This window comes from Strix uralensis, chromosome 4, assembly GCF_047716275.1.
Source record: "Strix uralensis isolate ZFMK-TIS-50842 chromosome 4, bStrUra1, whole genome shotgun sequence".
Taxonomy (NCBI): Eukaryota; Metazoa; Chordata; class Aves; order Strigiformes; family Strigidae; genus Strix; species Strix uralensis.
The window spans coordinates 71306836-71334007 of record NC_133975.1 but is presented as its reverse complement, the minus strand read 5'-3'; the positions used below and the strand labels follow the sequence as shown (position 1 = coordinate 71334007).

Genomic DNA, 27172 nt, shown 5'->3' with positions numbered 1-27172 from the left:
GACAGAAATATCTGCAATACAATTAAAATAACAACTTAAAGCTAACTAGACACAAACAATTTAGGCTTTATCTCTGTTTGGGGTTGGCCCTGGCTAACAGCCAAATGCCCGCCAAGCTACTTACTCATTCCAACCTCCTGTGGGAGAGGGAGAAAACAGAAGTATGGCAGGGAGACTTGTGGATTGAGGTAGCAACAGTTTAACAGGGAAAGCATAAGCTGTGCATACAAGTGAAGAAAAAAAGTAATAATTATTTACTCCTTCCCATTGGCAGGCATATGTTGAGGTATTTCCTGGAAAGCAGGGCCTCAGCACACCTAACAGCTGCTTTTGAAGACAAATGCCATAACCACTGATATCGCCCCTTCATCCTCCTTTCCCTGAGCTTTTATTATGGAGCGCAGCACCATATGCTATGGAATATCCCTTTGATCACTTTGGGTCAGCTGACCTGGTGTGTCCCCTCCTGGGCAGAGTGGGAAAGAGAAAAGGCCTTGAGGCTGTGCAAGCACTGCTCAGCAATAGCCAAAACACTGGTGTGTTACCAACGCTGTTTCAGCCACAGATTCAAAGCACAGCACCATATGGGCTGCTATGAAGAAAGCTAACTCTGTCCTAGCCAAAGCCAGTACTATTCAAGGGTGACATTAAATCACATGGACTGATGTCAGAGATGTGTTAGTTACATTAAATGAATCAGGAGGCTAAAAAGGTGCATCTGCAAATAGGTACTCCAGGTACTATTAAAATTTAATATATCAATCCCTCCTTCACTCAAAAAGATCAGAAATTTTACTACGCACTACAAGTAGATGGCTCTCATGTAACATCTGTAAAAGTTGCTGAGAGTGAAGTCTATCACTGGAACCGCAGTTCTCTAATTAGCTGAATAGATGGGATTAAAATGAAACAACCATTTACCAGATATGTTTATCAATGTAGTATCTATCTTGCTGGTAGTTTTGCTTGAAGACTGACTCTCAAAAAAAGAGGAACCACCTGAACGCCTTATTCGTGACAGGCTGACTTTCACAAACTCCAGGTTAATGCTCAAAGAATCCTTCCGGCCAGTGACCGAAGTTGGTTCCTCATCCACATTACCTAGAAATAGAAAGGAAAAAGTTTAATCTTCTGTGACCTTTTCAAACCTTCAGTTCAGAAAACCAAGCCAAACTTGAAAAATGTTCATTAAAACAAACAAAAACTTGTTCTGTACCTAAGGCTCCTGATCCAGGGGTTAGAACAGTAACAGCAGATTTTTGTTTTCCAGCTCCATATGGATGGAACACGTAAAGGGAAAAGTCAGACATGCAGGCAGTAAAGCTCAGGCCTGAAGAACTGCTACTAGAAGTAGTCAAGTCTGACTGACTGCTGCTGTGCCGTGTTCTGCCAAGAGGGCTGCCTAGTCCAGGTGATGAACCTGAAGTCAAATTTGTTTTTGCAAAAGTTAGTTTTAGTATGAAAGCATTTTCAAATGTGAAATAATACTGCTAACAGCAATATTAAACAGACCAAATGCACATCAAATCATGTCCTTGTAGCAGCAATGTAGTTTAAATATTTATGTATTGATGCTAGCCCTTTATAAGAGATAACTGAACTCGCTTAACCAACACAAGAAAAACTCCAATATACTGCATCTGTGCAGCATTTTAAGGGGAAACTGATACAACATGAAGAAATCCTACTGAACTCACCGATACATAAATGTCTAGCCTTAGGGTGTGTAAAAGCTTATCTTCTTCTCTAATTTTAGACAACAGAACATTGTATTTATTTATGCTGCAAGCTGTATAAACATTCATATACATATTACCTGGTGCTCCAGATTTACTAACTGAATTCTTTGAGCCACTCTGTGAAGTATTGCCACCAACTGACATGTTTTCTGATGGGTACGTTGTACCTAAAGTTTCCAGTTCTCCTCGGTTTGAAGAGAAAACAAGATCCAGGGAAGGCAATTTCAGCATACATTCAACTCTTGACACCGGCAAGCAACTGAACTTGATTTGAGAGGGCTGGAAGACAGAAACAAAACATTCAGTGAACAAATACAAAATACTAAAAACATCCCAAATTTGGCTTACAAAGTGCTATGTATTTATTTTTTAAATCTTACCAAATTAGAGCCTTTTCAGACTGGTTTTAGAATTAGTAAGGTAACTGTATACAAGTTGATACAGATATATTAATTTCAGGGAATCCCTTCAATACCAGGGCTATTATTTGGATCAGTTTTTGGAAAACAGACACAGAAGCCTGGATGCAGCAGGGGACATGTACGTCCCCCTCTCTTCCTCCTCCCCAAGTCAATTCATAGCCCATCTCATGCGAGAACTATGCAGAATCACTTGAGCAGATGCTGAAAGCCTCAGCTCCCCTCAACACATTCTTGGCCAGATGAGTTTGCAAGTAAAAGCTGAGAGAGGCTACAGATTGTTGTGGTTAATTTTCATAGGCATAAAAAAAGCGCGCATCTGTTAGAATATGTTGTTCAGTTTGGGAACCTAATCAAATTTATTTAAGGAAAAAATGTTTGAGCAAAGTGAAAAATATAATAGCAATGTACAGATGAAGCTGAAGTGCTCCGAACCACTGCAGCAGAACTTGTCTTTCTTACACATAGAAAAAGCCCAGACACATCAAATATTAAGCAGTATGAATAATGCCTTGTAGATAAGTGTACGTTCCTACATCTTCCATATAAACAGAGAAAATCTTTAATTATTATTTTTGTTTTGTAACAGTACCTATAAATAATGGATGGAAATACTAGTTATGAAAGATATTTTCAAAAAAAGTCCAAAAGAGTCAAGGAAGAAGTAATGATTAAAAATGCTCAGAACTTTTATGACTTCTCAGAATAGCTCATTTCTTTGGTCTCCATGGGACTAAAATACTGCAGAACCTCTGCTGAAGTAAGTCCTATTTTATCATCACACTAGACGTTAATATCTCAGAAAGGACACTTAAAAATATTTTTTATTTTTGAAAAAAAAAAACTTAGAAGAATGGATTGTCTCAAAGACCATGACTGAAGTTACTTAATATACTGAATGTTGAGTTAAAACCTCACCTGAACTCGTACATAAACCACCACATCTACAGGGAAGGATGAATATGCTGATGTTGAGGATGATACCAACGATGTTGTGGATTCTTCTAAGGGATCTTGCATATCGAATTGCCCCATGTCTTCATCCTGTGAACTAACAGCTTTTAACAAGCACAAGAACTCATTAGAAAGTGGAATTTCAAGTGAAGAGCAGCTCAATGCCTCCAGAAGACAAAAAAGAAAAAGCACAGACTACTAGAATAGAAATATGCAACTTACCTGTGTAATTCCTTTCAATGGGTGTAATTGGAATGGTTTCAAGAGCTTTCTCTAGGAAGTCCAGTAAGCAGGGGCTAATCACCATTTCCTCGGGCAATGACTGGAGAGCAACCCATGCATACAGTTTAGCAGTTTTCACTCCACCACTTCCTTTCCCTTTGGCTGCAACATTTAAAAGATAAATTTGTCTAATGTAATACTACTAAACAGTAACTTATAAACATAAGATACTTGATAACTAATAGCCATTTTCTCCAATTCTCTGTATCATCATCTGGAAAGGCATAAATCAGATTGGTTAATAAAAATTAAACTGTAAGTTTTCTCAGTGAAAACTGCAAAAATAACTATTAGTGTGTCATGCTTGATTGTAATACCATTGCACATGTTCTTGATCAAGCACTCTTATGTCATTGTTGCCTCTTCGCTTTTTAAAAAATAGCACTGAAATCAGACACACACAATTCTTTTCCAAATACACAATGCAAAGTAACCACAGCTGACTGGAAATGAAAGTTGAATTAGTAAAAATGAATACATGAGCCTGGGAAGAATGACAGTTTAAACTGAGAAAATACATTAAAAAAAATTAAAATTGTAAATGACAAGTCCTACTATATCTATGCAAAGATTAACTAAAGATTCTAAACCAGCACTTTTAAAAGCTTTGAGCTAGCCTGAGTATAAACTAATAAAAAGATTGTTGTCTTCTAAATCTGTGAAAGAGGCTACAACTTGGATTAACACTCACTAAAATATAAATATGCACAGAAGGTATTAGTAACAGCTCAATTACTGTCTCTATGAAGTACAGCTAGTAGAATGGAGATAAATTAAGATAATGATTTTAAATTCTCTAAGAAAAAGATAAACATTAACTAAATGACTAAAATGGAGCTTAAAAGTCCTTTTATTTACTAAAAAAAACAAGCACTGAATTTTCATTCTGCACAAACTATTCTGTCTAGTGCCTCTGACTAGATGTCCTATTCTTGCTCTTACCGGAGACCAAAGACAATAAGACAAGGCGGTTTCCATTCCAGAGGAAAAGTAATATTGAAAAAATATAAATAATAATAAATGTGCTTTGAAACAATTCAGAACTAATAAATATTTATAAAAATACAATGCATAATGAAATACAGTAATTGAAATCCCTAGTTTAGGGAGACATTTATATCATCATACAAGTGTAATTTCTGTAAGCCCCCCACCAAATGTAGAGCTTACAGACATAACACCAGTAAGACTCGGCAACCGGACATGACAAGGTAAAAATTAAAAGGCAAAGATTGGAAAGAGGATAGGAAAATACAGGACAAAATTGAAGAAAAGTAGTATAACCAAGATCACACAACATTTGGTAACCATAAAGAAGATGGACATTTAAAGGAGTAAGAGCTAATGGTTCAACAGCATGGGTAATTGAGGAAGGTGTCCCCATTTCACTGTTCTCTCCCAGCATCTCTGCTGGTTTTATTAAAAAAAAAACCCAACGACAAAACATCCACACACAACTTTCTTCAGTTATTAATTTTGCCTGCTCATCAAATTTTGGCAAAGGTTTGGCTTTGTTTTTAAAGAAATAGTCAAATGCCAAAGAAGAGAAGAGTGAATGTCTCAGAAGTTGGAGGTGCAATCTACATACCTCTAGATCTGACATGATGTAACAATGGACTCCTGCTTGAAAACAGGAATCATTTGAGATAAAACAAAACTTTAAGTATTAAAACTCATGTTACTCCAAATCATGGTTATTTAAGGGCCTGCAACAGTTGATGACACTGGTCTGGTATTTTGATTAACAAATATGTCTAAACAGCTGCTTCAGTACTACAAGAAGTAACCCAGTTCAAGAAAGCAATAATTTATGCATTACTTGTGCAGCAGAAGGCACTTAAGAGCTGCAAGTATTCTTTGAATAGTGTACTGTATGGAAGCAAGGATTCATCTGATTTTTTTTTTCTTGGATTATGAAGAATAAACCAGTCAACATTCACTTTTTATACAGATACTTAAACTATTCTTTCCTGTAATAAGCATTATTTTGTTAAATGAAAACAGAAAAGGCAGTGATAGCCCATCCCCAGGATATAGTGACTATGACAGAGATATTACTGAGACTGGTTTGGCAAGAGATTTCCAAAGATGCAGCTTTATGAACTGCAATCATTCTTCTGGAATCAGGTTTCTGCAGCCAAAAGTTGAGACTTGATAAATATAGTGCTTCAGGTAATATGCAGACAGATCTAAAGCTAGTAGATTACATGAAGGAAAGATATATATTCATGATTGTTTTAGAAGGTTACTGTCTATAAGTACCTGATGGGATGGGTGGGGGTTGGGGAGGAAGTAAGGTGTTAGTCTTGCTGTGGACAGTGCTAGATAAAGGAGGAGATGTGGCAGTATCTTTCATACCATACAGCTTGGACTCTTTGGAAAGGGTTCTTGGCAAAGAGGATCCTCGAGAAGTATTTGGTGAGTCAGTCTTTAAAGTCTTAGAGTTGTAGTGCAACTGGAAAGCAAAGAAAGTACAATTTACTTTATACAAGTAGCTCAATTTCTATACAGTAGTTTGGTGTCACTCCTTCCCTTAAAAACTTTTTTTTTCATTAGTTACAAAAATATTGTAAGATACACTACATTCCAATTCATGTTCTACAGATATAGCCAGTGCACATAAAGATCTGAATTCTTTGTATAAAAAAAGATAGATAAATTAATAAGCTATAGAAAAAAAAAAAAATCAAGGAAACAGAGAAACAGAGGAAATGAACTATTTAGGAACGGTGCCTAAAGCTTGCTTCTCCGCTCTGTTATGTCGTACACATCCTGCGCCACCAACTATTTGTTCCCATCCACATGGCTTTCTTTCTGTCTTACTGCACGGTGAAACTATTCCACTACTAAACACCAGCATACAGAAAGCTGCATAAAAAATAAAAATAATGAAATATTCCAAGAGTTCACCCCTCCTATATGTGCATAATACACTATCAATGAAAATACAGATCATAACAAAAGCTGTAGAGAATGCTTAGTTATTCCTAAATATGACTAAAAGCAACAGGCAGGACCTGAGGCATAACTGTTATCCCTGAAGATAGCCTAGAATATTGGAAAATGGACACACACAGCCCTTCCACATTGAAAGACTAGAAAAGTCAGGCTGTTTCAAGTGAAGAGCATTTGATTTGTGGCATTGCCTCAACTGAATTGCATGAAGTTTCCATGCAGCAGTGACCTATTTTTCTTGTTCTTACTCCATAGGATTTCAAATCACAAGTACAAGAACATTTCTGTTGAGACCTTTTTCTTACTAGGGTATAGAAACAATGATTAAAAAAAGAAGGCAGTGTACAGTTTGACGGTGTTTGAGAGAACACTGTCTTAAAAAAATAGTTTTTATACTAAGACTCTGATTGCTATAAGAAGTTACACAGAAGACACAGTAAAAGAGCTTTATGTGTTAGTGGGCCAACTACTAAGCTGCTTTTCCAATGAATTACCGACATACAGTAGGGCATACAATGTAAGTTACCTGTCAGAGAAGAAAATATTCAAAACAAATGTCTAATTTATACGTGAAAATACTAATGGAATAGATTTCATTATGTAATATGACATACACTGTTTGTTACGGAGCATCATTTGACATAGTTCTATTTTCGATGGTACATACAAGATTTTGTTTTCCCCCCCACCCTAAGAACACGAGGGTAAAAGCATCTATCAGTTTTCAATGTAGTATTACAGAAATCATTATTCCTATTTTAGCAGTATCTACATAACTGAAAAAAGATTTGAACTTATACATACTGTAACAATGTATTTGCTTTGAAATCATATTTGAGCAGAGAGAAAGAGCAAGTGCTTCCCTGATGAGTTATACACTCCTTTTACCTTTACATCCACCCCAGGAATATAAAACACTGTGGTTTCCACATCACTAGATTTTGTCTGTAGAGATGATGGCACTTTCTTGCCAGCAAGTAAGTGAGTAGTAGATGCATAATTAGTTTGAAATTTCTTCTTCTTTGAAGGCGACTCTTGATCCAAACTTCTGGAACTCCGATCATAGCTCCTAAAATAAATACACTGCATGTTATTAAAGCAAGCTTAATACTCATATTAATAAGAGTATATCTTCTAGTATTAAAAACCCTAGAGATGTCTAAACAATATTTGTAGCATCAACTATATAAGGAAGTATTTCAATCTCTGCTTTACTCTTTACTTTCTGTGACCTCTACTCCCTTTCCATCTGCCCACTCTGGTTTCACCATTTTCATTATGTGATTATTTCAGGTAGTAAAATCTACAAAATTATTGTTATGTCATTAGAGAAATACCTTCCAATGCTCTGTACTCTTACAGTCAAGTTCATCTACACTACACAACATGATCTAGGATAACTCTTTGATATGCAGAAAACATATCAATTTTCCTTCTCCGCTGTAAAGCCTGTCTTCATATAAATTCTTAAGAGATTCTTTTTCCTTCTGTATCACTTCTTAGAAAAAAGTGTCTTGGAAAGACAGAAACCAAATTGCTTTCTTATTACAGATCTCCTATATATACTTCTCAGTAAGAAAAAGTATTTCTCATTTGTTCCTATTTCTTACAATTAGAGTTAAAACAAGTAAATCTAATTTTCTTACAGAGAACTTATTAAGAATTATCTTTGTTGACAAACAAGTTTCTTAAAATTCACCATATTATTAATAACATATTAAAAACTAATGTAAAGCTGCCATTACATCCCCAATCACATACACTTGAAAAATGGAGAATTTAAAAACTGAGGATGAGATCAAACCTCATTAAGATCAGAAGTAAAGCACTTGTTGCCCCAGATAATTTAAAAAAATGCATTTTATTAAGAATGATACATAATTTCAGCATGCTTTTACACTCAAAAAATAATGGGAGCCCTCAGAGATCGTGAGAAAACACAGTAGTAGCCCCACTATTAGTCAAACCGTTACGTGGCTTCACTAAGTTGTAAAGTTACTACTTCGGAGGCTGAAAAAAAAAAATCCAAGTGCTTTGACAGCCTAACGTTTTATTTATGAAAGATAAAACGTGATTTAAAAAATAAAAACAGAAGAGAGGCATATACTGCTTCTTGCTAAACAAATGCAACTTCCCACGCCATACTCGGCCATAACAATCACCACTTATGGTGATGTTGTGAAGTGATAATTACTCTGAATAAAGTGATGGTAACAAACTAATGCATACATCTTCTATGTTTTTCAAACAGGGCAGTGCCTAAGAGTCATTAATTATTGCACATACGGTCTTAACTGAAGTGATGGTGATATCAGATGGACTTGACATCTAAAGCAGAATAAAGTACTTGTACCCTGTTCTTCATAAGGCAACTAAGTAATACGTTTCTTACCTTCGTAAACTAATGTCATCATGTTCTTGCTGAAGCATTGTAGGGTGCAGTACACATTTTCCACAATCAATTTCAACCCTGATATCAAGTTCAAAGTCAATATTTCTCTCCGTGGTTGTGCCTGTCATACTTCTGTTGGTAGGTGTTGTTGGCCAGCGCTCAGTGAACAGTTGGTGGACAGCAGCGAAGCCTGTTGCTTTCTTGCGAGAGGTACTCCTGTACAGGCACAGTTGTGGATTAGCTATTAGTGTGATATTTACCTGAACAGATGGTAGGAGGCATTCTTAGACTATGTCCACACTCAGTATATAATCTTCTAAGAACTTTGTGGAAAAGGCCTTATCTGATACACAGCAATACAGTGATCCATTCTCCATTAACACATTACTAAGTATCCTTTCTTAGTATATGGTACTAAAAAGAACTAATCCTTTCTTAAATTCTCCATCAAGAAAAGGAACACAAAGATGTATACAATCATTTTTATATTTGTATATATTTACATTATTACATGCACTTTGTGGAGGTATAATCAACTGAAAGTTATGCTGTATTTAACAAACCTGTCATTTGGTCCCACTAAAACCTGCCCCATGCCTCAAAAAAACTCACTTTCCAAGTTCTTTTATTCTGTTCCAAGCCCTGAAATTTCTAACAGTTGCTTCCTTTTCAGATCAGAATTCCTCCTTCCCTCACAGTCACCTCAGCCAAACACAACCTCCCCTGACTTCCTCAAACACACTTCAGGCAAAATTCAATCCTTCTGCAGTAACAGATTCTGTAGCTTTAAAGTCAATATTCCATTGTGTATTGACTTTAGTGTATCTTCTTAATTTCTGTGTTCTTCCCTTAGGACCATTACTTACGGTGGTTTCCTGTAAACATACGTCCTCCCTTTTTCATGGTCATCCTCCTTCTCAGAGTCTTCGCTGCTTGATGATAAGCTGTCATCCCGGCGTCCTTCTTCAGGCTGGAAGGGAATGCCGGGTGAGAAGACTACTGGAGTTTTGGGTGAACCAAATACCGAGCATGAGCCTTCACTAGTAGATGAGTAATGGGAGGGACCATCAATAGTTACAGACAAAAGGTCCATTTCTGTCTCCTCTGGAAACTGATTATAAAAAGACAAAAAGACATTAAATTTCCACACATATCGTTTCCACTGAGAATGCAGCAGATAGCTCTGGAAATAAAAAAGCAAGAGTGCTATGAGAAACTCTCACTCCCAAGTTCCTCATAATACAGAGACAGCAGGTGTAGAAATTGCAAGACAGATTATGGAGAAGAAAGAAATGAAAGCTCGGTGGGGAGACATTTGCCATTGCCTAGTGATTGAGCTCAATCTGTTAGCTAAATACGTATCATGCTCTGACCAATTCACATGATCAGAAGGAATGGAAACATTTCATTTGAATTTAAAAAATATTTTGAAAGAGAAGAACAAAAGACAGCAAAACCCATCATGAACCTTGTAGAGGGGTGAGGCACCCAGGAGCGTTAGTGAGGCGTGCATGCAGAACGCTAACACAGAATGTACAGCACCCGTTTGCGGTTCTGGGCTGTGCTCTTGGGCACACATGCTTTAACACGAAATGAACTTCGGGCTAAATTTCCAAAAGGGGCCTCTTGTTTCTCACATAAAGCCCACGACAAGCACCACACAAGCAATTTTCAAACAGTAACTTCTTAAAATGCCTGTGAAAAATATCTAGAAATGTTAGTTTAACACCAGCACTACTTATGCAGTGTTACTACAAAGCTACACAGTTGTCGTCAGCAAATTCAAATTAGAGCTCTGCTGAAGAACTGGCATTATAATGTGTAGTAAGATTTTTAATTTTTTTTAATATTCAACATTTGATACCTCTAAGTGTTTAATAGCATTTTGCTATGCCAACAAAGCTTAAACTAACTGAACTTATATATAAACAACTGCAAAAAACGTAGGATAGCTTTTAAATGTGAACATATTTAAATGTTCAAAGCACAATTCTATGTTTCATTTCCACCTCTCTCTCAGAAATGGCAATTTATTTCCTGGGAGTGTGATGTGAGTGGGAAGGGAGAAAAAGTGTATTACTATCTCTTGAGCGTAGTTTTTTGTTTGGTTTGGTTTGCCATTTTTTTTTTAGTTGTTTGGGGTTTTTTTTAAAAAATCTTTACTATTTTCCCTAAACATGTTTTTTTGAAAGCAGTTTTCAAACTCCGCATCTGTTCTCTGAGTATTAAGTTTTGGTACATTCCCTACTCACTATTATTTGAGAATGTCTTACTCTGCATTAAATACAGGAATTTCAACAGAAATAAGTGTGAGAAGATGTCCTCCCACCTAACAGTTATTTTGTTATTGTGTTGAGGCCTGCAATCTCGGAACACAATGTAACAGATGAAGGCACACACACTAAAATCCTCTTCTAAAGCACATGTCAAGGCTAGACTAACATGGCTTTACATCAGCCTTGATCAGTTTTCATAAATACACAAACAAAATTCCAATAATTCATTTTACAAAAACTAGCAAGTTTTAGGTATACATGAGTGTGTAGAAACACTCTGAAAAGTTCATCAACAATTATGTTCTTCTGCTTACTTTATATATTTAAATTTAAATATTTTCAAATTTGATATACATTCTGTTTAGCTGAGTGCGAGAGAGAGAGATGAAACATTGAAAAGCAGCTCCCTGTGAGATAAATTAGTTCTCTGGCAGCGAATACTTGTTTCTTCTCAGAAATACCTGAAAATACCCTTCCCCCGGACAGCTGAATTGTTGTGCAATCCCCAAAGCTGTTTTATTCAACTTAATTAGAAGTGAAAAGAATATATAAATTAAAACAATTACAATAATCTCAGCCATACAAAAACAACATAATAGGAACATTTATAAAATGAGAAAACATAGCAACAAACAAAACCAATGATTCAACAATCCATTTCAAACATACAGAAGGATATACTTGTAGGGCTACACCAAACTGGCTAATACCCATTTCCAAAACTCTAAATATATTCAAACACATAAAAAAACCCAAACCACTAGATGATTTTTTGCACACTTTTATAAAAATTCCAAAACAATTGTTTTACTACTGTGTCAGCCTAAAAAAATAATAAAAAAATACCATTTTCAAATATTTTCTCTAATGATCCAATTAATTTCTGTGTTAAGAAACCAAAACAGATCTGTCTTCTATCAAAAGAAATCTATCTTCCAAAATCACATTCATTATTTGAGGCACACACCGACAGAGACACACACAAAAACATACAGGCAATTCAGGTCTGCCTAGGTATGCCTGTCTCATGAACTTGTGACCAAATGGCACAGGACATATAATTATATGGCATATAAAGTAATTCTTACAGAATCCTGTATGTTGAAAGTTACTCTTGGCCCAGGAGATGCAGCGTCTACACGGATATCTGGGAGGTCTTCACTGTCTCCTAGTCGAGAGCTATACGCAAAACCAAAACACAATAGCTTGTTGAGTTTTATTACAGGATTTTACATTCATGCAAACATTTAACCACACAAATATACAGCAATAAAAAAGTATGGTCAGTACTTACGATTTTGTTATGGAAGAAAGTATAAAATTATAATTGAAGCACTTGGGGTACACGAAAAGGAAAAAGGAGGGGGAGAAGGTAAAAGGAGGAAGCTACACATTACTTGGCCAGCAGTCTATCACTAGCCAATCTCTCCTTATTTCTTTATGCAAGTTTTCTGATCCTGAGCCAATATGCAGAAATTATAGAAATATAAGGTATTCGTGATCTACAACATGAGACATAAAGCAAATTGGCAGATTATATATTCTCTGATGCAACTGAAAAGAATTTTTTGGCCTTATAGTATACACACAGTACTTTTCATTCACAACTGACATACTCATTAAATTTTCCAGAACTCTGTGTTTATTTTAGAGCAACAGAAGAGCCCCATTATCTTTTCCATACGATTTCTGGTTCTCTTCAGATAACCTTGTGAAAAGGTAAAATGAAAGTGGTTTTCATCTGACAGATCTTGAACTAGAACTTAACGCCTTCAACACTTGTTCTGCTTTAATTATCAAGAATGCTAATTAATTTAGAAGAAAGATTCCTTTTCAAGGGCACCTTGAAAAATTCACTTTAGAGTACTTATAAAGCTGTTTTTACCCTGGAATATCTGCTGTCTGATATTTTCACACCTGAATTATTTCTAAATTTCCTTTCACTTCTCCAGAAATATTCAAATTTGAAGGCAATTTCTATTATGAATTTCTATTCTCATAGAATAGACATACTAAGACATACTAAGTCTGTCAAAAAAGACATTTCCAAAATGTTGAAGAGTTACTTTTTAGAACATGCAGGTCTTCCCAGCTGACCTCCTCCTATCCAGTTCCACCACATACAGCTGCTGCCTATTATAAAAGGATTCTTAGGGCCAAAGTCCAATGTTTCTGCTGTTACATATAGTGTTGCTATGGCAGATCTCAAATTCTGAGAAGCTTACCTTGTTCTGTCCATTCTCTTCAGAGGTGGTCTTCCTGACGCTGAAATACTCTTAGATCGGCTATAGCTGGGTTTGTAGCTGAGACCCCATTTGTCTTTCAAGGAAGCAGCCTAAAATAAAAATAACATTTAAATGCAACAGCTGAGAACACAGGCAAAAACTCTGGCAAGCTAAAATACTATTTTATACAGGTGTGCCAGTAAAGTAAAAAGATTTTTTGTTCCATAATAGCTAAAATGCATCTCTTATTGGCACTTGCCAGCATCTTCATCTTCCCTCTGGATACATGTTCACTTTTCATACTTGCTGGAATTGGTGATGTCCTCTTGCCAAGAGAAAACTGTACCCAAAGTTAATCTAATCACTTTGCTGGACACCCTTCCTAGCTACCACTACAGTAACAGAAGAACATGAGCTAAGATGAGAGCACCTGAGAAAGAGCTGCAAAGAGAGTACTACTTGAAAGATCTTTTATTATTATTGAAGCATCGTATTTGGACCTTGTGCACTAGGACACACTGAAAATAATGTTTTGCCAGGTTTGTTATCAGGGCCTGGGATAACAGCCACATGTGTGTGTGGATTACCAGCAACACTGCTTGGTTTTTGTCTAGTTTCTTCTAGCGTCTATGCTTAGTAGCTTGTTTTTATTTTTACGTCACCTAACTCTGCAAATATACTGTTTATTTATATATAAAACACACATATAGAAAGCACACATGCCAAGTGGAATACAATAGGTTCTATCATTTGCCCAGGCAGTTAACATGCTTGTCTCTGCCATCAGTCTAATAAGGGATCATTTTAAGATCTGCTAAGAGTAAGTGACATCTTCAAATACATATTTTCTGACTATTTCTTGTGAGTGTGCAAATAAACCCGTTCACATTATAGTATCTCTGAAATTTCAATTTTCCTATCACCGTTATTACAAGGGAGAAAAACCTTTCCCAGCCCCTTCAAAAGGTAAAGGAGTTGGCGAACTATTTGACGTTCTTAACCTTCCTTTCCATTACCAACATTTTCTTTGCTTTAATCAACATGCAGGAAAGAATGCAAGCAATGCAATGCAAGCACTATCATATTTTTAAAGTAATTTAATACTGCTTACCCTCATACTGGATCTACGTAGCTTTTTGCGAACATCTCGGCGGATGTCATTCACAGCCACCGACTCCAGCTGCTGATAGCGCTGAATTTCTTGATTTATAGTTCCTTCACTTGCACCTAATTTTCTGGGGATAAATCATGGTTGAGTTATCTTACAAATAGATGATATTATTTTCACCATTTCAAAATCTGTGTTGCAATGATGTTTGGCTTTCCCTGGGAATTTTCCCATTTTCTCATTTTTTTCAGTAGTTACTTATGACAAGTGCCAAGGATAGCTGCAGAAGATTTACTCTTGTTTCATGATACAACGTTTTGTCAGGTAAAATATTTTTTCCTTAAGAGGACTCTCTGATTTTAAGGTTTCTGTCTCCCAGTGACTTAGCAGAGCAGATAGAGGATGTAGAACAAGCTAACATGCAAGGAGACCTCCAAACAACACTGCTACCATGATGCTAAGGAGGAGAATAACAGCAGCTATGCAGCAACTCTCTTGTTTCAAAAAGCCCTAGATGTAACAAGGAGATTAAGGGCCTCCTATAGGCTTTCAATCGCATGACAGCTGTTTAATTAAAAACAAACATGATGGGCAAATCTGAAAATCCCCAGCAGAATGAAGAAAAATCCTCCTGCTGTAATAGTCCAAAGCCCTGCCACATAGTAGTGACAGCCTTCTGTAGCAAAAACACTGCTAAATAATTTTAAAAAACTATAAAACAACTACTATTTTGTAAGAATCACAGTTTACTGAAGCATTCATAAACTTAGAAAAGGCAGGCACAAAAAATAATTTTGATTCTTGAACTCCTATTAGAAGAAATATTTAACCTAAAATCCAAAGTTCAGATACAATTGCCCTCTGAATGATGACAGCAATTTTATTTCAAGTAGTAAAACATGTCTTGTCTTCATTATTTAACACATAACCACCAAGCTCTGAATTCCTATCACAGACAGATCCATTTATAGTAAAGACTGTCTTAGGGAAGGGATAAAACCAAAAAAGCAAGCCCAACAAACCATGACTGAGAAAAATTATTAGTAAAATTCACAGAAATTCAGATGAAATTTATGAAATGTGAAATAATTCTTTCTTCAGGGTTTTCTCACGTAAAGCACAGGAGATTTAATTTTAAAATATCACCTACAAGATGCAAAAATAGTCTATTTAAATATTATTCTTCCAGTGAACGAGACTAAGCATGTTACAGTTACAAAGTAATATATTTTATCACCATGATAATAAAGATGTAACTGTGATTTTGAATCAATAGGAAATTGATTATAATCAACCATTGTAATGCAGAACCATAAAGAATATAGACTAATTTGACAGCTGGGGAAGAATTTGAGAGAGTACTTGCATATATAGTTTTGTCTTATGGAATCCGAAAGGACCATTTTTGATTTTTAAATAAAGACTATTTCCACTTGACCATCAAAATGCCACAAGATATGTGGTAAGAACAGAAAAGGAAAAAAATTCAGCAAAACCCAACTTACTTTAAGTCATCAATAACTTTAGCTTGCTCATTGAGTTCTCTAATATCGACTAAACGTTTCACAAATTTTCTTCCTCGTTGTTCTCCAGTTTGGATACTGGAAGCTCCCTGCCGTCGGTGATCAACAATCTCCTATTTAAAATAAACAATTAATGCCCTCCTCAAAAATTGGACATTAGTACGATAGGCAAAGTGAATTTCACACCTTAAAATTTGGACTAGTGCATGCAAAAGAATCAGTTTCAACTCAAAAGGCAGCTGATTGGATTTTTTCCAGTGATCCAAACCCCATCATTCAGTTAAACACACTGTAACTACTACATACATGTCCCCATGAGCAGGATCTGCCTGCTTTCATGTGAGATCTGCTAGACTGAAGAGAATCACACTTCGCTGACCCCAATAGATATTCTACAGGAACAGAGTATCGATGGGTTGGGGGGCTCAAACCCAGCAGGTGATTTACAATCCGCTGCCCAAATGTTAGCTTGCGTGCATCTCCACATAATGAACCTCCACCTGATTTCTAAACAACAAACAGGAACATTAGTGTTCTGGGATAACATTTTCACTGTTGGCAGGCAAGAGACATTTCAGATACCCATTAAAGAACACCTGTTAAAATGCTTTTATGTGAAACCAAAAAGGAAGGTCAGCAGCATACTGGGTAGAAGTACTGAAAAAGAATTTTTTCTGATATGCTCCTGTTAGCAACTGTTAAGAAAACCTATCTACAGCCACAGCTTTTCCATTCAGGTACCTGAAGTTAGATATTGTGTCTCCATATTTTCAAATCCAGATCGATATTTCCACATAACACCAGTAGAAATAGGACCTGTGATTTTTTGCCTTTGAAATATGGAGTTAGCAAAGTAGCACATAAACTTTTTTGATTTGTAACACCAGTTATATGAGCCACAAGGAGTAGCATGCTGGACTCAACTCAAGACTAAGATCTTTCCATTTGACTGAAGACTCTGTCACATGTTTTCCAATTAGTAGCACTCATTTTGGTTGATTCACTTACTGCATGTATAGTGGGAGACATAGTATCAACTTCATCCTCATCTGAAAGGTCAGCTATGTTTACAGAGTTGAGGTCAGCAATATCATCAATATCTTCTTCTCCTGTCAGCGTCGTGAGGGTGTTGCCTAAAGCATTCAATCTTTTCCCAATGTTTGGATCCATGTGGACATCAATACCACACATCTTCCATAACACATTCAGCGTCCAGGTTCCAGCACTACTACTTTCTGTATTTACAAAAAAAAAAAATTTAACCATTTTTTCCTCTTTTAAAAAATCCCCCACACTGAGTTATGTATTAGTTAGCCAAGACAGTGTTTATCAGTTACAAAGCACTGTCTTTTCTGCCCACACTGAGGAAAACATATTTTCCACAGCTGAAATGCTTGCTGGAAGTACTTCACAGCTATGAAGTCAGTATTTCTTTAACAAGGGATGAACACAGATAAACCTAATGAAAATATATTCCCTTCAGCCAAGCTGATGACCAGGTGAGCATCTCAAACTTCAGCTCTTACAACTGCAGCCAAGCATTCTATTCCAAAACAGGATTTCTAACAGCAAGAAATATAAAGGATGTCTATCTGTATGTAAAAACGCCAATCTATTTACAGTTTCAAGTCTTGAATAATGATGCTGGAAGATATTATAATATATGTGTCATGTGCCTGCTGAATACCATCTTCCCAGGATTTTTCTAATGACTCCCAACTTTCAGCATCAAAATAAGGAAATCGATTTAAGCAGAAATATACCAGATAATGTTTTTCCTTCTATATGGATTCATCCTAGTTTTCACCATTCACAAATCCATGTGACGTAAAATTTTTAATAGTTGCAGCATGTGTTGAATTTTTATGTCTCCTCAGCACAAAAAAGCGAGCGGGGGGACAATGAGCAAAACCATGGGGACAGGAGACAACATAGATGCAAGATTTGGGCAAGGAGATGAGAAGCAGCAAGCAACAGGTATGAAGATCAAGACAGATTGCTAGGTGTTTTTGAGGCCTCTGAAGAATGTCCAAACAACTCAGCAGGAGAGACTGGGAAGAGAGGGAATTTGGGAAGAATAGAAGCCATCTCTGAAGAGGTGAGGGAGGAATGGGAGCTCAGGATGCACAGTCTCAGCATTCCAGGCCTGGAAGATTTAGCAGTCCTAGGACAGGAAGCAGTAGGACAACATTGCTGTTACAAAGGACTATTCTCCAGCCAAGGAACAAACACATATACACCACGTGTTCTCCTGCAGGTAAAAATCTAAAACCAGTGTTGCTGATGTGACTCAAAGCCTGGAACAGCTTGAAAAGATGGAGCAGATAAAAACACTGAGGAGTTTTACCAGGAAAACAAAATACTAAACAATACAAGACACCAAACCAGCAATTAAATTACAACACAGTTAAAAAATTAAATTTCATATTTTATAAATGCTTTATTTGTATAGAACTTAATTTATTAAAAAACTGTATTACCTGCTGCAGCCTGCCCTGTTGTCCTAGAACATACTTCATATGTACCATCTGGCACAACACCTATATGAAATATATGAAGCACATACAGTGATTAGGCAGACAAAATTGCTTTAGACCAGCCCTTCCAAATTCCACCTCAGTCTCTTACCCTCCGCAATTACACGGGGAGTGGTGTTGGATAGGAAGTTTAGTTTTAATTCCCACTGAATAACTCCTTATTTAGTAAAGTGAATCTACTTGCTAACATCCAAGTTTATATCAACTTAAAATTCCATATAAATTCTAGAATCTTCACCATAATGATAGATATACATATAAATGAAACCCATCTATATTAAACTATTAAAAACGTACTGGGATCTTATGAAATTATATAAAAGCAATGCATCCAACTCTTCCAACATCTCAGACAGAATTTAAATGCTTACAATGAGACATGTATCAACAAAGTTTATTAATAAAGGAAAACAACAAAGAAATACAACCTTTAGATCCATATTACTCTGCTTTCAAAAGGCCAAAGTCTTCTCAGGGAAAGTTCAGCAGTTTTAAAAGGCATGGGAAAGGGTAAAAGTGGATTTATATCTGAAATACCATTGTCCGGTATGAAATCACATCCACTTACAAGCATTCATGACTAGATCTCCTCTTATTTCTGGTTTCCAGTCATCCCAACTTGTCTCAAAGCCATCAGCAAAGCGGATACAGAAGTTTTTAAAATGACCTTTGCTAACTAAAGACTCAGAGGAGCAGGCAGTGATTAACGTGCTTTCAATAGTCAGGACTAAAGCAGAGCCAGTGTCAAGATCCGCAGTGTGGTTAGACTGGAAAATAAAATCACAGAGAATTTACTGGTCATTGCAATGTCAGTGATACTGTACATGCATTAAATGCTGTTTATCTTTCCCTGGGAGAAAACTGATCGCCTTCTCATAACTCCTTGTATTTTTCCTTCTCTGCAGAAAGTTTCAAAAGCATCACATCTGTCTGTACAATGTCTTGCATTGTTGTTTTCTAAATGCAATGCCTACAATATAAATATATTAGGGCACTGGGAGTCAAGCTAATCTGGAAAAGGACAGAAAATCCATGTTTGATCAAGGACTAAATGGCTATGAAGCATACAGCCTCATGACCACAGAACACAAACCCAGCATTGATTCTTTCCTCCAAGAAGGGTTGCACATGAGTTGATTGAATGACAATGAAAAGTAGCTTTAATTTTTACGTGATTTTTTTGTGCTTATTTTGATATTTACAATTATGCAGTCTTCAATACACAGATTGACTGATTATTTTCCAGCTTTTTGTAAACGAAGGTCTATAATTTATATACCTGAAAAAAAGCCCACATATTACCTTTTATAAAGCTAGGCTTCTTTTGATCCAGAATAAGTATGTACTACAATGTACTGTACTACAATGATAAAGTTTTTGTCAATGACTGTATTTTCAATATCTCTCTTTAACCCAGTCTGAGCTCCTAAATAGAAGTAACTGTTTGAAAAACATATATCTATATCTCTCAAATAGTTATTCATACTCGCTGTCGTTGTTTTAGTTAAACAAACAAATGTGTCAGAACATCACAGTAAAGCCAACAGTTTTCAGTTTTTCTATCTATTATCATATGAAAAATTAAGGATTAATTGGAATTTGTGATGGGAGCTTTCAAGAAAATATGTTCCATCTGAAATGCTTCCACAGACTTTCCAAAGTGCTACACTCATATGTGTCGTAAACAAGAATCCATTAGGTTTCCCCAAAACATGCACACCAATTGAAACATGTATAACCTAGATCTTCTATAAATGAGAACACCATTTTTATTACAAGCAATGTCACTGGTGCAATTATCAGCATCCTATGACTTTTGCGTTGATGTGATAATAAAATACATTTATGGACATAAAAGCCATGTACCACATACAAATGGATATTTCAACAGACTACTGACAGTCATGTTGCTTCAGACATTTTGATTACCTGAGGTGTGTTTGTGATGGGCAGGCAAATTCCTAAGTCATTGACAGTCAGCTGAAGAAATAGGGTCCCAAAAGCCTGTGCAGAGGTTTGTTGGATGCCAGGCAGCATATCTACTACTTCTTTTGTGGCCATATGAATATCTTTATGTAAAGCCATTCTCTGTTCATTCCAGTTGTCATACGCAGCCTTGTAGTTCAGCCAAAACAGCACAGCTTTATGAAGGAACCAGAAATGCTTAATTGAATTCAACACATACCAAAAAAAAAGCAGCACATTCACTAAATAATTTTTTTCATTTTTATGGTTTCTCCATTACTTTAAGACAGTGGATGTACAACACTGGACACACACACGTATTCAGGATATAGTGAAGAGGCTCATGCTGCAAAGGACAAGATGGACAAAGCCAATCATTTAGCATCGAAGTTAAAACATTAACATACAAAAAGTGATGTTGTTCTCAGCTTTATTCATTTGTGAAGACTTACAAAAGCAACTTCCTCCAAACCATCTGAAAACTAATCACCTCACCAAATGGAGTTTTTGACATTGGGAATTATTAACCTGTTGGCATGCAGTAAATCTCCTAAATTTCTCAGCTACCTAACATTTTGATTTAACATGAGATATATTAAATCTTGAATAATCAAGCCTCTTTGAAAAATATATTGCTTCCTCAGTATGAAGACAAATTTGTAGCAATTGTCTCTTCAATACCTCTATCAAAGGCCACAGGCTGGGCAAAAACAATTGGTCTGTTCAAAGTAATGAGCACAGCTTCTCTATCTGATGAGCCACTGATTTCTTCTCGGAGAGCATTTCTTAATCCAATTCTTGTCTTGAAATAGGCAACTTGATGAAAGTCTGAGCCAGCTTCTTCATAAACCTTAAAATGTTAAAAAAATGGGAAGGGGGAGGGGTTTGCAGTAGAGAGGAGTTCAGGGATGGGGAAAAGTAATCAAATTACTGCTTCTGACAAAATGTAAAATTACAATGAGAAGACATCTCCTTTCCCCTTTTTCTCTTCTAGCCAAAGCTCCTTTGAGGATATTCAATCTTCTTACATTAAATTCTGATCACAGTGTTATTTTCCTTATTTATCATAAAATATTAACTAAAATAACTATTTATATATCCAGATCCTCTATTGTGACAGTACATTTATAGGTTCTAGGACTTGTATTTGTTTGTTTCTAGGCATCACAAAATATTTTCATATCACAGAATTAGTGATTCCAGGTAACAGTGGGTTTAAGAACCCAAGAGATAGAACTGCTAAACTAATACAGACAAACTAGGTCAAAATGTAGGTCTAGTCAAATTTGGGATCTTGTCTGATCTTATTATTGCATTCATGTAACCTAAAAATAGTAGCAGTATCAACAAAAATTTTGAATTTGACTCAGTAGCAAGGGCACTACTGTCACAAAGGGCTAGTAAGTTCTACAATATTAATAGCATGAAAAAAAAAAGCCCATACTTGACTCCTCCCATTTTTTATGCATGTACACTGGCCTTCATAATGAAGATTTGCTAATTCTTCTGAAAAGTCATCTCCAGTCCCTTCCTGACTCAAGTGAGAAAATTTATTTTATACTACTATTTAACAAAATACGAGAGGATATTCAGGAAGTAAATTTCCACAACTGTGTGTTGCAGAATGCTTAAACTTTTGTTAAAAAAAAAAAGCTGAAAAAAACAACAAAATCCACCCCCCACCCCCCACCCCCCAAAATCTCAAACAAAAACCCAACGCCCTCCCCAGCCCTTCTACACTTTACACCCACTCCACAGCCAGATCAGAAGAGAACAGAAGTGTAAGACAGCTCCTTGGCTTGGCTATGTATTTTTTGATCACACGCTATTAAGAACACCACAAGCAAAGATGTTGAACACTAACCTGATGTTTAACAATCTGTCCTAGTGCCAGATTTAAATCCACCTGGCATTTCCCAAACAGTTTGAGGTAGCTGCTACTTCCAGGCATTGCTTTGGTTTGCAGTCTGTTTGAGAGTTCAAGTTCTATCAGTCCAGTTTCAAATCTCACAGCTCTCATTGAAGGAGTTGTAGCTGTCACTTGAATTCCCTAATGAGTAAGGAAGGTACAAAGTTATTAGGATCTGGTTCAGAGACATAAAGAAAAAAAAAAAAAAAAACACCAACAAAAAACCCTTTTCACTGTGCAGCAAAAAAAGAAGACATAGCCTTTTTCACAATGCAATGCCACTAAGCTATTTTAAAAGATTACAGGAACCAAACTCAAGGTCTTTTTCTTCATGCAAAGTATTCTGGATTCAATAAGCTTTGAGGTAAAAACCCAAAAGACATTAATAACATCTAGGACCACTGTTTTGTCATCATAAGATTACCTTAAACTGTAGGCTCAATGAGTAAAGAAGAATTTTTGGTTTTTCTCCATCAGTTGTGCCATCATGTTCATTCCAAAGAGGTATTGGCTGCTCCCCTCCTGTACACATTAAATATACACATTCAGAGTTTTAACGAAGAAAACATTAAAACAAATAGACATAAAAGAAGGTGACAGTGAATTAAGCCTCATTTTAAACAGTGACTAGTTGAAGATTTGTAAAAACAAATATAGGTTAAAGATGGAAGACATCAGTGCAGATTCAGCTTGTTACATATAGTTAATAGCTCTCTACTAAGAATTGAGGCAGGGAGTCATGTTCCTCCCTCCTGGGAAACTTTCCACAGGAAAGCTCAAAGCCTGTAAGGAGTAACACCTAGTTTTCAGAAAGATTTTGTCTCCTGCACCAATGTATCTCCTAATTATCTGACAATAAAAATTAAACACTTGACTGAATATTGTACAAATTGTATGAAAAGAGGAACTGAAATGATATCAGTATTTTTCAATGTCAGGAGGAAGAAGTATTCTGTAGTTATTTTATTTTTGTGTTTAGTTCCTCATCCTGAGATATTTCATCCCAAGTTACATATCCCCATAGGCCCTAACTTGAAGGAGCAATCTTGGTTTAAATTTTCCTTGAGATTTGATCTGTATTCAATCTTAGTTTATACGAAGGGCTTGCTGCTGGAAAACGCTAAGCCATTAATTGTGTCCATATACGCCAATTCTTCCAGTTATAGGTACTTGGTGGTAAGAATAGGCAGTTAAATCACGGGTTAAAAAATAAACAAACAAACAAACAACAACAGTAAATTTTTATCACTCTATTTTACATCTGGATGTTTTTCTTCTCCAAAATAGTCTTAATAACCTCTTCCTCTTTTTGTTGGCTCGCTCCCCCCCCACCCCCCCACCCCCCAATATTCTTAACTAGGATCATGTAAAACTAGAATGATAACCTAAGGGTTCTGAGCAAGAGAACTAACTCATCTTTCATATATTCTCCACATGCATATTAGAGGCTATTTTTGCAATAACATTTCTTCATGAAGTTTGTGAAGCATTTGCCAGTTAAAAGAAGAAAAAAGAAAGAGATATTACTTTTAAATAAAATTTCTCCATCTACCCTGTCGCTTAAGGGAGCATAATTTTCTTGAATGAAACTCAATTAGAAGTTGGATTTGTATCTTTATATAAACCAGTGCAAAAAGTGATATGAGTTTGAAAGCAGAGACCAGTTGTCTTTAAATCAACACTGCCCTCAACTTGCAGATCGAATTATTATGAACTGCCAACGTAAGAAGGACATGGACCTGCTTGAGCAGGTTCAGAGGAAACCACAAAGATGATCAGGGGGCTGCAGCACTCCCTTATGAGGACAGGCTGTGAGAGTTGGGGTTGTTCAGCCTGGAGACAAGAAGGCTCCAGGGACACCTTGTAGCGGCCTTCAAGTACTTAAAGGGGGCTACAGGAAAGCTGGGGAGGGACTCTTTTATCAGGGGGTGTAGGGATAGGACAAGGGGTAACAGTTTTAAACTGAAAGAGGGGAGATCTAGGTTAGCTACAACGGAGAAATTCTCCCCTGTGAGGGTGGTGAGACACTGGCAGAGGTTGCCCAGAGAAGCTGTGGCTGCCCCCTCCCTGGCAGCGTTCAAGGCCAGGCTGGACGGGGCTTTGAGCAACTTGGTCTAGTGGAAGGTGTCCCTGCCCATGGCAGGGGTGTTGGAACTGGATGATATTTAAGGTCCCTTCCAACCCAAACCATTTTATGATTCTATGACTCTGTCCTCTGCTCGTTAACTAGCTTTTAATCTATGCAACTTCACCATAAGTAATTGGTACTTACCCAGTTTTTATATAAGGATAATACGCAATCAATATTTTAGTGCAACAGAAACCATAATTAGAAAAAACACTTTAGTGTATTACACTAATTGGCATTTTCAAGCCATGTAAATTACTTTGCTGAAAGCAAGAAGGACAAAAGCTATCTTCCATCCCCTTGTTCTGCATTCAGTGCCCAGACCCATGGATTGCTGACACCTGACCACGTTCCTCCTGAATTACCACAACATGGAAGGTAGCAGTCACATTTCAAAAACCATCAGGCTGCTACTTGCAATACAAATTTATAGTCTGAAAAAGCAAAGAACCAGCAATGATAATTAATTCCTCACATAAAAACAGAGGAGAGATTGAACTCTAGAGACTGAGAAATGTTGTAAAAGAAATCTAATATAGGCTTCCTGTTTTATCACTTTATGGTCCTCTTATAAAAATTGTTCTAACAGAATAATGTCAGCTGTTGAAGGTTTATTCTTCCCCAAGTGTTCTCTTACTATGCAATACTAATGTATTTTGCCTGTAACAAACATCAGGGTGTTTAAAATTTGTTTTTTCTTATCTTTCAGGGATTCTGACATTTTCTATTTTATCCTTTGCATCCTTTAACTCCCTTGAGGGCACATTTCCTTTATGTATGTTTGTAAGCATGAATATATATATATATATATATATATACACACACGCAGAGGTATATGAGAGGAGTGTGTAGATGCCCACACAGACACTCCTTTCACTCAGTTACCACTTTTTAGTTTATCTTTCCTCATGATGTTTTCAAGTATTAATGCTTTCCAGTAAAAATTAGCTATATTTCTATAATAGTCTTTTAGGATAACTTAAAAAGTGTTAAAATCAAACTACTTGAAATTTCACCTGCTTTTGAATATTTAATCACATTTGTCATCCTGTACCATTCTCTCTCACATACATCCTTCTTCCTCTAAAAACATAACTAGTAAAATTCAAACTCCCTTATTTTCCCTGGTTATTTTACTTTCTTTTTGACTTTTTATTATTAACAGACAGACAATATTTCTTAATTATTGCTTTTCCTTTTTCTCATTAATTTACTGTTTATCCCCATCTGCGAATTCTTATTTTGACTTAAAGAACAACAAAACACTTCTATAGTTCTTCACTTATGTGCTTTTCTGTTAATCTCCTCATCCGTCATGTAACATCCACAGTAAATTATATTCCTGTATTTTTTTAAAAACTACTAAAAAATAACTAAAGTGTCAAACAAAGCTTCCAGTCCTTACGTTTCCCCTCAGAGTAGTCACATATGAGAAAAAAATTGTATAATTTTGTACTATTTTTTCCAGTGTGTAGGGTGCTAGAACTTGTTTGCCGAGTGAAATATCATTGCCTGGCACAAGTTATCAGCTTTTTGGTTTGCTTTCAGTTCTGGAACACAGACCAAGTCTCTATCAGTAAGAACTAGAAAGTTAGTGGATGTATTCTTACATGCTGCGCAAAATGTGATTCAGTCAGGTAGAGTTTTTAATGTAAGAAAAAGAAAATGTTTTGTAACTTTGTCTACTCAAACAGATGAACACACAATTCAGTATGCAACTGCCATTGTGTATTGCAAAAGAGACAGCACTGAGTGATCTTTCAACTGTCCTCTAATTGAGTTTTAATGAAAACACTATTTTTCCTCAGAAAATTTTCTGAGAACAGAAGCCAGCCTAAATGACAGAAACAAAACTGTTGTTCCTGCAGTATACAGCATGATACACAAAACAATCTAATGAATAGCAAAATGCCTTTTTCATACAGATCTGAAACATGTTATCTGCAAAGAATTGAAGAGCTAGGAATCAGGAGACACTAAATAATACCAGTATTGACACTATTTTCTCCAGACACAGCTATTTTCCTTTAAAAGAATATGCTGACGTTATTTGACAAAATGCAGTATCACGATCTGCATTTTACAGGTGAACAAAGTGAATATGGAAAATAACCCAGCCAAGGTCGTGTCATAGACAGACACAGAGGCTAGTGTTCAGAATGACAAACTATCCTGCTTCCCAGTAAGATGTCTTGTTTCTGACAGAGCTATAAAAATTTCCAGAGTCTCTGTTATTACTTCAAACTCCAGCTCTGCCGCTTGCTTCTTGCTGCTGCTGGAGTGCCAGATGTGAAATGACAGTGTCTGTGAAATAAATAGTCGATCCCAAGAACTATATAAAGCTGCCATCAAACAAGGTTTAAGGATCTTACTTAAAGTTGGTTTTAAGCGTTCTGCTTACCTGAAACCTTCTGTATGACTTCATTTACTTCCTTCATGAACACTTTTTGCACAAATACTAAATGATTTAAAAGATCAGTTGTGAGATTATGTTCAAAGGAACCAACCTGCAGAAATATAAAATTTTAGAACAAAACTTTAAAACAGTTACCATACCTATGTTTTCAAAACAATGCATTTTCAGTTTTCAGGTGTATCTTTTCAAGTTCAATTATACTGTTATTGGCACAAAAAAAGAACATTAAATAGTTTTGTCTTGCAGTTTTTCTGCTCTGAATGCCTATCAGAAAACTGAAGGACACACACTGCTATATGAAAAAGTTTATTCTCCTGCTTAAGTCTAGCTTAGACAATAAAATA

At 36.2% G+C, this 27172-nt stretch overlaps 1 protein-coding gene across 11 annotated transcripts in view; it reads right to left on the bottom strand.

The window, feature by feature from the left end:
- BLTP1 (bridge-like lipid transfer protein family member 1) overlaps window positions 1-27172 on the bottom strand; it is a 124104-nt gene that overhangs the window by 13902 nt on the left and 83030 nt on the right. For 6 of the 11 annotated variants that reach the window (XM_074867245.1, XM_074867247.1, XM_074867251.1 and 3 more), the window contains 22 exons: window positions 26814-26919; window positions 22709-22806; window positions 22240-22425; window positions 21057-21225; window positions 20340-20551; window positions 18979-19177; window positions 18354-18413; window positions 16882-17108; window positions 15856-15986; window positions 14354-14477; window positions 13243-13352; window positions 12106-12196; window positions 11479-11541; window positions 9608-9852; window positions 8742-8957; window positions 7238-7418; window positions 5657-5849; window positions 3335-3496; window positions 3077-3216; window positions 1817-2018; window positions 1217-1420; window positions 922-1101 (listed from right to left, as the gene is read on the bottom strand). In XM_074867245.1, the coding sequence (XP_074723346.1) occupies window positions 922-1101; window positions 1217-1420; window positions 1817-2018; window positions 3077-3216; window positions 3335-3496; window positions 5657-5849; window positions 7238-7418; window positions 8742-8957; window positions 9608-9852; window positions 11479-11541; window positions 12106-12196; window positions 13243-13352; window positions 14354-14477; window positions 15856-15986; window positions 16882-17108; window positions 18354-18413; window positions 18979-19177; window positions 20340-20551; window positions 21057-21225; window positions 22240-22425; window positions 22709-22806; window positions 26814-26919 (3499 nt within the window). Of the gene's footprint in view, window positions 1-921; window positions 1102-1216; window positions 1421-1816; window positions 2019-3076; window positions 3217-3334; window positions 3497-5656; window positions 5850-7237; window positions 7419-8741; window positions 8958-9607; window positions 9853-11478; window positions 11542-12105; window positions 12197-13242; window positions 13353-14353; window positions 14478-15855; window positions 15987-16179; window positions 16381-16881; window positions 17109-18353; window positions 18414-18978; window positions 19178-20339; window positions 20552-21056; window positions 21226-22239; window positions 22426-22708; window positions 22807-26813; window positions 26920-27172 lie in introns of all 11 variants that reach the window. The other 5 variants (XM_074867252.1, XM_074867253.1, XM_074867256.1 and 2 more) reach the window with 4 other exon arrangements.